The 12,934-nt window shown below is 36.5% G+C and overlaps 1 protein-coding gene across 7 annotated transcripts in view; it reads left to right on the top strand.

The window, feature by feature from the left end:
• The window catches only part of ARID4B (AT-rich interaction domain 4B), a 166,625-nt gene that overhangs the window by 78,764 nt on the left and 74,927 nt on the right, over nucleotides 1-12,934 (top strand). For all 7 annotated transcript variants that reach the window (XM_058430602.1, XM_032136437.2, XM_032136438.2 and 4 more), the window contains exons 7-8: nucleotides 5,580-5,671; nucleotides 11,605-11,743. In XM_058430602.1, coding sequence (XP_058286585.1) covers nucleotides 5,580-5,671; nucleotides 11,605-11,743 — 231 coding nt within the window. The remainder of the gene's footprint in view (nucleotides 1-5,579; nucleotides 5,672-11,604; nucleotides 11,744-12,934) is intronic.

The following is a 12,934-nucleotide window of genomic DNA, read 5'->3' as shown; positions in this document are numbered from 1 at the left end:
TTTTAGATTGATTTAGGTCTTATTCCCTAACATCAAAATAATGAGTACATAATTATTTATTGTGTACCTTCCTCACTAGAATGTGTCACAGGGGCAGAGACTTTGTATATCTTCTTCGTGGCTTTGTTCCTAGTTGCTGTAACAGTGCCTGACACAGAGTATGAACTTCATAAGTGTTAGTTGGATGAATAGATGAGGTGCTTATAATTGCCAGGGACTTTACTAAGTGCTTTACATACATTATTGTATTTGCAACATTATGAGGTAGTTACTATTATTATCCCCAACTTTCAGATTAGGAAATGGATAGCTAGAGCTGGTTTTCTAACCAGCACTTTCTAGCACCAAAGCCATATCCTTAAATTGAAAGATGTTACTAAGAACAGAGGGTTCACAAAGTTTTGTAACTTAACTCGCTTGCAATTCAGAATTTAAAAGATAGACGTTGCTCTAAATGGTGTTATGTTCTCTAATCCAGTCTACAGATACTCATTGATACACAGTGTGGCCGAGCTATTTCTTTTTTCTACTTACTATTTTGAATAGTGTTTCTTTGGGGATATTTTAATACTACTTATTAATCTATTAGACTTTATGTTTTTATTTTGAAAAATTTTTGCTTAATGATTGAATTCCCACTTAAATTTAGAATGTGGGACAGGTTCTCTGTATTATAATTCCAGCCTATCCCTTTAGTCTCTCATATTCAACCACTTCCCTGTACTTCCGCCTTATTAGACTGCTTGGTATCTTCAGACTATGGTCCATACTTTCTTGACTCCTTTCCTCTTGGAATCTCACTTATGTTGAAGGCCATCATAAATGCTTCCTCCTCTATGACGTCTTTCGTGAACTCTCTACCCAAATAGGATCTCTTTATCCTTTGGCCCTTTTGCACTTCTCTTGCTTATTCTTGTTTTAGGGTCTTTTTTTTTTTTTTAAACTTTTCTCATTTTTGCTGTAAGATTTTAAGCTATTTTAGGGGAATATCCTTTCTTTCCTCACTTGATAGACCCCCCCTTTTCCTAGCAATTTCTACACAAAAGCCTTCAATAAATATGTGTGGAATAAACTGAAGGTTTACATACAATAAATACAGACAGCTTTGGGGCAAGTATAGCGATAAAGTACAGAATTCTCCCTGAGTTTGTGGAATTATTTTAATTTCATTTCCGTACAGTCAGTGAGTATGAGGACTTGAAGACATGGTTTTTCTCCTGTTAAGTGAAGGTCCGCATTTTATTTTTTTAGTCTAGAGAAACAGCCAAAATATTTTTTTTTTTAACCAGGAGAATTTTCAGTTGGAGTGGTTCATAAGACAGTTGTCAGTTAAATGCTGAAGGTAACATGAACAAGTGGCTATGTATCATCCTTCATATCTTCAAGGAGGTTCAGTTTTAGTGTGTCTGTGAAGTTGTGTACTTTTAATTTATGTTTTGCTAGAAGGAAATTAGAATACTGGTGTGTGATTCTTTAATTCCCTTCCGATGTGCCAGGAGCTGTGTAGTGCTAGGTACCAGGACAAATGTTAAGCCAAGCCATGTAAACATGGAACTTATCCTTGGATACCTACTCTCTGTTGGAGGAGAAAAAGCATTAATCAAACAATCAAACGTATTTTAAAATTTGAGTGTATTAAGCCCTGTGAAGATGTGGTCCAGAGTGTACCCAATAGGGGAATTTAATCTACCATCTGTATGTTTTCTCTTTATTTGATATTTTTCATATTGTTTTAAAAGTTTTAATGTTTTTGAAAGACCATTCAGAGTATTAGTAGTAGTAGTAGTCCATAACATTGTCCTTTAAGAGGAAAGCCGCTTCATACTGGCAGTATTTTGGGTCACTAATCCCATTTAATAAACTACTGAAATTAATCCCATTTCATAAACACTGAAATTCAGGATTTTCATGGAAAGAGATCACATTTGCACTTCAGTTTATTTTTTTATTTTATTTTATTTTTTTATTATTATTTTTTGAGATGGTGTCTTGCTCTGTCGCCTAGGCTGGAGTGCAGTGGTGCGATTTTGGCTCACTGCAAGCTCTGCCTCCCGGGTTCATGCCATTCTCGTGCCTCAGCCTCCCGAGTAGCTGGAACTACAGGCAGCCTGCCCCCACGCCCGGCTAATTTTTTTCTTTTTTTTTTTTTTTGACATAGAGTCTCTCTCTGTCGCCAGGCTGGACTGCAGTGGCATGATCTCGGCTCACTGCAACCTCTGCCTCCCGTGTTCAAGTGATTCTCCTGCCTCAGCCTCCTGAGTAGCTGAGACTACAGGCGTGTGCCACCACACCCAGCTAATTTTTGTATTTTTAGTAGAGACGGGGTTTCGCCATATTGGCCAGGCTGGCCTCGATCTCTTGACCTCGTGATCTGCCCGCCTCAGCCTCCCAAAGTGCTGGGATTTCAGGTGTGAGCCACCACACCCGGCCACGCCCAGCTAATTTTTAAATATTTTTTAGTAGAGACGGAGTTTTACCGTGTTAGCCAGGGTGGTCTCGATCTCCTGACCTCATGATCCGCCCACCTTGGCCTCCCAAAGTGCTGAGATTACAGGCTTGAGCCACCACGCCCAGCCTCAGTTTAAATTCCAACATTGACGCCACTGGTTTTAGCCATAAGCAGCTTAGTGAGTATGTTACCTGCCGCCTAACATCTGTAGGACAGTTTAGGTATTTCTAAAGACCATTCATACTTTGAGTATTATACAAAAGTAGATTCATCATCTGGTATTATTTATTTATTTATTTATTTAAGACAGAGTCTTGCTCTGTCGCCCAGACTGGAGTACAGTGGCATGATCTTGGCTTACTGTAACCTCCACCTCCCAGGTTCAAGCGATTCTCATGCCTCAGCCTCTTGAGTATCTGGGACTATGGGTGTGCAACACCACGCCCGACTAATTTTTGTATTTTTAGTAGAGATGGGGTTTTGCCATGTTGGCCAGGCTGGTCTTGAACTCCTAGCCTCAAGTGATCCGCCCACCTTGGCCTCCCAAAGTGCTGGGATTACAGGCGTGAGCCACTGTGCCCAGCCAATTATCTGGTATTCTTTCTTAGTATTTACTATGTGCAGTTGAAAACTCTAGAGAAGTTTAGGTAAAATCCCAGTTCCATATTTTCTGCAGCCCATTTTAGGTAACAGGGCCATAGACGTTTTCCCTCTAGGCCTACGGAGTTTTCTATGTGCCTTTAATACAGCTTTCAGGAGCCTCTGGTTTTTGCTCTTTAGGTATAAGATGGGACAAATTCTACCCTCACCCCAGGTCTTTTTAGTCTCTTGAAACAAACATGCCCCTACTTTCCTGGACATTGAGGTAGGGACAGAGATACTGCTTCTTAACGTTTCTTCTTCTTATGTACTAGGGAGAGACTGTGGTCTCTTATTTGAAAATTACTATGTATGATTCTTAAACAACTCTTTAGAAATTTTCTTTCCTGTAGCAAGTAAAATGACTAACAGATACTTAAAATAGAAATCACACTGTGTAATATAAATCTCTCTCTCTCTTTTATTTTTCTGCTTTAAAGAGAGCAACCTTAATTTTTTGTGGGGAGAGCATACATTTAATTCATCTGTTTGCTTGGCAGAAAGTGAATGCAGATTAATTTATTTTCCCTGTTTACCAAATAAAGTCATTTAGTAATACTCTATAGTGATACAGTATTACCAAAATAATATTTCAGATTACATAGAAATTTTCACCATAGGAGTTAATGACAGGCAACATCTAGATTTTCTGGGTGGGTGTGGTGGCTCATGCCTGTAATCCCAGCAGTTTGGGAGGCAGAGTTGGGCAGATGGCTTGAGCCCGGGAGTTCGAGACCAGCCTGGACAACATGGCAAAACCCCATCTCTACAAAAAAATACAAAAGTTAGCTGGGTGTGGTAGTGCATGCCTGTGGTTGCAGCTACTTGGGAGGCTGAGGTTGGAGGATCGCTTGAGCCCAGGAGGTTGAGGTTGCAGTGAGCAATGATCACGCCACTGCCTGAATGATAGGGTGACACTGTGTCTCAATAAAAAGAGTTTCTGTTTGGTATATATTGAGTTTAGGACAGCTTTTGCCTCCAAATAATTTTTATTTTTATTTTTTGAGATGGAATTTCACTCTTGTTGCCCAGGCTGGAGTGCAATGGCGCAATCTTGGCTCACCGCAACCTCTGCCTCCCAGGTTCAAGCAATTCTCCTCCCTCAGCCTCCCGAGTAGCTGGGATTACAGGCACTCGCCACCAGGCCAGGCTAATTTTGTATTTTTAGTAGAGACGAGGTTTCTCTGTGTTGGTCAGGCTAGTCTCCAACTCCCGATCTCAGGTGTTCCACCTGCCTTGGCGTCCCAAAGTGCTGGGATTATAGGCGTGAGTCACTGCGCCCAGCCCAAATAATATTTTTTAAATGCCTGATTTAAGGTTCATTAGGACAGGGTTAGGTTCTGTACAAACTAAATTTGAAAGATTAGATTTTTTGCCCTACGAGAGTTATGAAAGCTATGATTTTTGTCAGTCTTTTGAAGGAGTCAATCTTTAGTTAATCCTTTATGGCTAGTACCTTTTTTCTTGATCATATTGTTCATTGTTAGATACATACATCTATGTACCTTAAACACATTTACATATATTCTAATGAATTATGTAAAAAAGAGTGTTAATATGGTTCATCTTTTCACAGTTTAGTTCATTGTAGTTATAACAAAATTGTCTCAATTTTTAAAAAGTTGTATAATATTTCTTTTTACATATTACATTAGTTAGTTTAGATGCCTGCTCTTTAATTCTAAGTTGATGGATACTCTTGTACACCACCCTGGTTTGTAACTTTAAGAAGCCTCTTTGTCTTAAATAGTTCCTCACTTTTATTTTCATCTGGGCAGTTTTCTTGGGAATCTCTAGTTGCTCTGATGTTTGTGAAATTATTTATAACAGGAAAGATTCTTCTTAGGAAAGGAATAGAAACTGGGGAAAATCTTAAGAAAACGTAGGAAAGGAAAAAAATCAAATGTAGAAATTAAATGTAATTTAAAAAATTAAATAACGTTAATGTTGCATTTTATTAAAAAAGGTTTATTGCAGAAAATGTTTGCAGAATAGTAATATAACTTACTCTGAGGCTTTTTGTTCATGCGATCGATGCTTTATCTTCATAATTCATTTTGTTTCTTTACTTATTAATAATTTTATTTTATGGATTATGATTCCCCATGTACAAATTAATATTGGAGCTGCAGTTGGCCCTAACCTTACAAATAGATTTCTTAATTCTCACATCTGTCTTTCCACTGAGCTGTGTTTGTTTTGTATTTTAATCATTCTTAGATGCCTATCAACCTTCACGTAGGTAATGAATCATCTAGAGAGAGCAGCCAAATTTCTTTTCACTTCTTTTTTCCAGTAATGAGCTCATTCATCTTTATTCTAATATCTTTGAAACTAGAATTTTCTATCTTCAGGAAAGCTGTGTTTTAGCTTCCCTACGGGGAGAGTTTAATCTCAAAATCTGAGCATATTCTTAAATTGATTTGGTTTAAAGCAAAGAAGGCACTTGCAAAGTGTTAATTTTTTGATGGGTTTATGTTCTTACCCACAGACATTAGACCAGCTCCCACTCACCAACCCTGAGCATTTTGGCACTCCAGTCATAGGAAAGAAAACAAATAGAGGAAGAAGATCTAATCATATGTAAGTCCATTTTCATGACTGTTAGTTGAACCTGAATTCATTTCTCCTTCTAGTATTGTTTATAGTTATTTTAAAATTGTAATTTGCAAAATGCTAACCAGATCTAATAGTAATTTCAGATCTAATAGTAATTTCAGACTCCTCAGCATGGGTGATTGAGGTTTTCCATGCTCAGCCAACCTTACTTAACAGCTGTATCTGCCTTCAATTTCTCCCTGCATGTTATCTTGATGCTGTAGTCAAAATGAAACCAGTCAATAATTCCTGAATATATCGCTTGTTTTCTAATATCATGCTTTTATTCATGCTCTTATTTTTGGTCTCCATGCCTCCCTTCCCGCTAACTGTCTTGTCCATGCCTTAATTCTCAACAAATATGCTTAAACCTTTATGTGAACCATTTTGTGTTTCCCCACACTTTCCTTGAAACCAGACATGTTTCTCTCCCCTGTAAACTCAATTCTCTGGCATAGTATGAACTGTGGAGCCAGTTGGTCTGGGTTTGAATCCTGGCTCTGCCACTTCCTTGCTGTGTGATCTTGGGATGGTTACTTAATCTTTTCTACCTCACTTATCTATAAAATTGGGATAATAATATTGCCTATCTCTTAGTGTTGTTGTGAAAATTAAGTGAATTCATATCCTTAAAGTGTTTATGGAGTAAATGTTATGTAAGTACTAGATAATCAACATCATATACTGACATGAAAAATTTCATGATGAAATACCAGTATGTAACAATTTCATTTATATATGAAAATGTGTTTACATGTATATATAAAAATTCTGCTTCCTGGTGTTTATGTCTGACAGTTAGGACTGGTTCTTGCTGAACTATTTGAACTTTAAAAAATTTCTACGTTTTTATATATATTATAGGAAAAATAGTCTCTTATTTGTCAATAAGTTTTTTAATTTTGAAAAGATTGCATCTAGTATTTAGACATATTTTTACGATTTTATACACATCATCCTAAAGTGGAAAAATAAGTTTTAAAATGAATTTATTGTGCAATGTCACATAATATTGACCTGCAAATATGACCAAAAATTATGATCTGTTAAAAAGTCAGTTATTTTTTATTTCCTCTTCTGTCGTTCCCCAGCTGTTAGATGTTTCTCAGTTGAGGTGTCCGTTTTGTGAATATGAGAATAAAGCATGCATTGGTTGCTGAATAAGTTGATCTTTGCCTTCTAAAGACTCCAGCAAACATTCTAAGTTAGTGATTTTCCTGTTGAGAATCTCTATGTGTAATGAGAGATTTGCTGTTGAGATTGTGTTGTACATGTGTAAAGTATGAATGCAGACAAAAGGTTGAGAATTACTAGTGTAGGAATGAAGACCTGCTCCATCTGTAATCTTGTTTTGCTTGCTCTTCCTTCCCCCTGTCTACCATGGTTGGTCATTCTCACTGCCAAGGAACCTGACAATGTTACTCTTGCTTGGCGTTTTAAGCCTTGGTGTGTAAGCATTACAGGCAAGTACTACAGTTTGAAATGCCCATCTCCTTAATTACATTTCCTCAAAGTTCTTTCTCCCCTTTCTTCAGAGTGATTTTCTGCAACAAAGTCTTAAACCTGGATCTTAAGGGCATTCATCTGACCATTTCCTCTTCCATTACTCCATTGAAAAAAGTCCTTGCGGTGGTGGTCTCAGGTTGCCATTTAAAATGTATTTTTGTACAAAGATATATAAAGTTGTCTCTTCTTAGGATTCCCAGGACTTCATTGCTGGAGTGATGTATCACCAAACTTGTTTTCTTTTAGCAGCTGTTATTCCACGTATCAGTTAATCTACCCCTAGTTATTCCAAAATTGATTACTTTTAACATCTTCCATTAAATTGAGTTTCAGTATATTCTACCTTTAATCCTAGTAAGTTCAAGTATTTTCTTTTTTTAATGATTATCATCCTCTAGCTAAATTTTTTTTAAAGCAAGTTATTGATTCTTTTAATCGATGTGTTACTGGATTGAATTTTCTCCTTATAATTTACCCATTGTTTGCAGCAGTTGTGTTAAGTCATCCAGAAGAATAGCATACCTGAAATTATGGAAATACTTGTTTGTTCCTCTCCTCTTGAAGTTGTTTTCCGATACTCTGGCAAAAGTTTATGTGCAACTGCTACAATAGGAAAGCAGTCTATTTGTTGTTATTTTTTTCCCCTTCAGAAAAAAGATGAAGCGTAAGGTTTACAATGAATCTTGTTAACAAGGGATTATTTATGAGTATAGATTTTACTCAGTAACAGTGCTAAGATTTACCCAATACCTGGTTTATACTTGCTATTTAAATACAGGCCTGCAGATCTGAACACATTTTTAAATTAGTTTATAATTCACATATCATAAAATTTACTCATATATTTTAATCTATAGATTTGTATCCAATAATTCACCCTTTTAAAGTGTACAGTTTAGTGGTTTTTAGTATATTCATAAAATTGTGCAACTATCATCACTAATTCCAGAAGCTCTTTTTATTTTGCCACTTCATTTTAATATGAGAATTTGATTCATTTCCTCCTTGATAAAAATTGAGAAAAAAATTAAAACCCTTTTATAGTTAAGCGTACATAGGTTCTGTGTGTTTCTAAGAAGGTATATACGTTGTCAGTCTTCCAGATACTAAAGAACATTTCAATTTACAAAGTTTGAAACTGAGTAAACTGATTTGCCTAAAATAAAAAATAATCAGAATTGCATGTCAAAGGTTGAGCCTCTTGTTTCTAGCTCAATTTGTATCATTATTTGGTATTCCTTGGCCCATATCTTGTCTAAAGTTCGTCTTTCTTGATTTATAACTAATTAGAGTTAATAGTGAAGTGTGATCAGCTTTAAGTGATTGGCTGTTAGAGTGTTATGGTAAAAATTTCCATGTAATTAGCTTTCTTTCTAGTGACATCATCAGATTTTATTTCATAGAGACAGTGCATTATTTTGTTGTGGCTCTACAAATACCTTGTCACCAAAGAAATAACAATGTCAGAAATGAATAAAAATCAAGCAGGCTCTCTGCTTGCTCTGTCTTTGCTCCTGTAAAATATTTTGGATGCTCATTAATTTTAGTTCATTAGTTTATTGAGTACCTGTCTTGTGTAAACAGTTTTCTGGCTAAGCTCCTCTAAAAGGAAAAGTTAAGGAGCTTCATGTGTAATAGTATGGTTTACACTGATGTATACATTTTGTGATTTTAGAATAAAAATCAGAAATACCATAATAAAAAAATGCATCTTTTTTATTTTATGAACAAGTATTTATTGAGCATCTATACTGTGCCAAGCATTGTTCAGGTTCTTGAGATATATCAATAAACAAAAACATTACTTAAAAAATCTTCAACTTGAGAGCTTACATTCTCTCAGGGGAGGAGATAGTGAATTAAACATTGGATTCACATGCTTGGTGTGGAAAAAAAGAATAAACATAAGAAATAAGTAAATTATGTAGTATGATAAAAGTGAATGTTGTGGAAATGAAGAGCAAGATGAAAAGAGGTAGATGGGCAGGGATTGTAAATTTGAATAAGGTGGAATAAAGTCTTGAGTAGGTGAGGGGGAAGGGGCATCTAGTCTAAAAATGGGAATGATTTTAGACAGGAACCTTGCAATTTTGTATGTAAGGTGGATAGATGTTTCAGCTAGCTGAACAAAAGTGGTTTTTTTTTATATACTGTGAAATCTGAAGTCTTAACACTTGTTAAGTCTTAAGAAAAGTTACAATTTTTACAATGATGCAGATAACTTTGTTAGTCAAATAAAGCCCAGTTTTCTCTATGTTGTACAGATTTTGATATATGTTATCTCTGACATTGTAGCTTTCTAGCTGCTACTGATAATAGAGTGTTCATAAACCCCTAGCTGAATGAGTCTTCTGTGACTACTTTGAGAAAGCAGTAATTATGATTTTAAGCTTGGTTGTATCCTGTAGTCATTAGAAAGTAAAAAAAAAGTCACTCCTCTTAAGCTCTTCTAAATCAAGTAGAAATCAGACTTGTGAGGACTGTCATTACTGTCCCAAGCTGTGTGTCTATGTGTAGGGTCTTATGCTCCACTAATATAAAGGTAGTTGAGTTTTCCTGTTGTTACCTACTTTCTAAGTAGAGATTGAACTTCTTTAAGTGCCATTGAAGTACAATACATCTTTTTTTTTTTTGAGACGGAGTCTTACTCTGTCGCCCAGGCTAGAGTGCAGTGGCGCGATATCGGCTCACCGCAACCTCCCCTTCCCGGGTTCAGGCAATTCTCCTGCCTCAGCCTCCAGAGTAGCTGGGGTTACAGGCACCCGCCACCATGCCTGGCTAATTTTTGTATTTTTAGTAGAGACGAGGTTTCACCATTTTGGCCAGGCTGGTCTCGAACTCCTGGCCTCAGGTGATCCACCCACCTCAGCCTCCCAAAGTGCTGGGAGTACAATATTCCCAGCCAAAGTACAATACTTCTATTCAATAGCAAGCTTTGAAGATTTGCTTTGTTTCTGCCAGGGAACAATTTTTAAGTTATTTGACTGATCATCGAAACCAAGGGGGTGGTATTCCCCATGTCACTTTAAAAAGCTTAATATTATTATAATAGTTTTTACTTTTTTGGCCAGGTGGGGTAGCTCACGCCTATAATCCCAGCACTTTGGGGGGCGAGGTGGGCAGATCACGAGGTCAGGAAATCGAGACTATCCTGGCTAACGTGGTGAAACCCCTTCTCTACCAAAAATACAAAAATTAGCCGGGCGTGGTGGCAGGCACCTGTAATCCCAGCTACTCAGGAGGCTGAGGCAGGAGAATTGCTTGAACCCAGAGCCAAGGTGGCGCCACTGCCCTCCAGCCTGGCGACAGAGCTAGACTCTGTCTCAAAAAAGAAAAAAATAGTTTTCACTTTGTTTACATTTATATTGGAATATATAAATATAAAGGCATGACGGTTACTTTGTCATACCTTTGGAAAGGCATCAAAGACAAATTCAGAGTATACTAGATAGTATACTAAATAGGTAAATCATGTTTAAAGTTTTTTAGTAGTTTAATCTGTCAGTTTTCCTTTTTTGGTCAGTGAAACTGATCGTTGCAAACTATCTGAAAAACACTTTTATCTTTGGAGGTATTCAATAATAGCCATTCTAAAAAGGACATATGTTGTTGTTCATCAAATATTTTCCTAGTCTTTACTCATTCTGGGCATTTTCTTTGGTGCTGATTCTTTATTAGAATCAGATTCAAATTGGAATAGCTTTTTGTTTTGTTTTCCTTTTTACTACACTTTCCTCAAACATCAAGTTGATGGTTTCAGATGCTTCCTTTTTCTTCTGACAGTTATCTTTCTAACTTACTAGTCCAATATTTAATGTTACTGAAAGGATTTTCTGTTTTTCTTTTAATTTTGAGAGTTTTTAACATCATACAGAAGAGGCTTATTGGACATTTTATGAATACCTAATTCGTGTGTATTTGTTGTTATGGATAGCAGTGGTGATCTCTTTTCAGATTGCCTCCTCTTCCCAACCTAACCTCAGTTAATAAAGGTCTGCTCTCCTACCTTTTAAAATTAACTTTGTACTGGAGATACAGAATTACTGTCTCCAGAATTCCTTTAATTTGAGATTGGGATTGTGTATATTTTAGTGTAATACTGGGATGTTTAATATGGGGCCTTCACCTTTTTGAGGATTTGGGAACCAGTTATTTGTCCTGATCTTCCTCCTCAATTTTTTACAGTAGCACTAAATAAACTAGAAATATTTTTAGGAAAATGATGTGCTTTCCTCTCATGATAAACTCTTGCTGTTATTTTTTAGAAATGTAGAAAATGATTTAAGATTTAAATTAGCCATTTTGCAGGTCTTAGGAAATGTAATAAGAGTTTGGGGATACCTATATTCATCATTGGCATGCTTATTCTTTGTGAGGATAAATGGAAATATTTTATTTTTTTCTCTCCCTAGACCAGAGGAAGAGTCTTCATCATCCTCCAGTGATGAAGATGAGGATGATAGGAAACAGATTGATGAGCTACTAGGCAAAGTTGTATGTGTAGATTACATTAGTTTGGATAAAAAGAAAGCACTGTGGTTTCCTGCATTGGTGAGTAGCTTCAGTACAAAAGAGTTTAATTTCAAACTATATAAGTTTATGAAGAAAACAATTTTCTTACTAATGTTTTTCATAGATACAAAATGAGGAAATGTTTTTAGCATTATTTAGTTCACACTAAGCTTACTTTCAGCATTGTCTTTGAATACAAAGAACTCTTGATGTCATTCAGGAAAGGCAAAATCTTGATGATCTTAGAGGTTTAGCTATGTGGAAGTTGAATTCTCTCTCTCTCGGTAGGAAATTCATGATGCAAACTTTTAAAGCTCCTAAGTCCATGTAGGTCTAGATTGCAGAAGAACCACAGACTCTTTCTTGGTTGACAAGGGTAACTAGACATTTTCCTCATGCATAGTGAGTCAGGGTGTTTCCATCCTTGATCTTAATCTTGCCTTTTAAGTACTCTCTATATAATCATGACTGCAATTATACATTACCCCACTCTTCAATTTTCTCTACAGTAGATTTTTAATTCTACCTACCTTTTTTTTTTTTTTTTTTAACAGCCCAGAGGTCCTTTATTTATTTATTTATTTTAACACCTATTATGCCATGAATTCATAGAGAATAGGTTCCAGCAGCTCAGGCTCCTTCCCATTGGTTCTCACAAAGTGTGCTTCTCTGGGTGGAGCAGGCTGGCGCTTTAGTTGAACCCAGGTTCATTTCTCTTTGGCTTCTTTCTTTTTCTGATCATTTTCCTTCGCGCGTTTCAGGAAGCTATCTCGGCTCTTAGAGTGCTTAATGTGCTCAATACGCACATTAATTCTCTTGGCAAGAATCTTGCCCTTAACTTGTTTGTTTACAACAATGCCAACAGCATGCTGGGTAACATTGTAGACTCTTCCAGTTTTGCCATGGTAACACTGGTGGGGCATTCCTTTTTGAACAGTACCCATACCCTTGATGTCTACAATATCACCTTTCTTATAGATTCGCATATACGTGGCCAAAGGAACAACTCCATGTTTTCTAAAAGGCCTAGAGAACATATATTGGGTGCCTCTCCTCTTTCCCTTTGTGTTTGTCATTTTGGTGAATTACTGGAAGATGGCGGTTCCAATTCTACCTACTTTTTAATGTTTTTCTCTCCAAAAGATTGCAATTCCTTAGATTCCAGGTTGAATATTTTGCATTTTTCCCTTGTTTTCTCACGTTGCCTTTTGTGATTCTAAGGAGGTACTC

The sequence above is a fragment of the Hylobates moloch genome, unplaced genomic scaffold (genome assembly GCF_009828535.3).
Source record: "Hylobates moloch isolate HMO894 unplaced genomic scaffold, HMol_V3 SCAFFOLD_18, whole genome shotgun sequence".
Classification (NCBI taxonomy): Eukaryota; Metazoa; Chordata; class Mammalia; order Primates; family Hylobatidae; genus Hylobates; species Hylobates moloch.
Note: the sequence above shows the minus strand (reverse complement) of the source record. Positions and strands in the feature narration are given on the sequence as shown.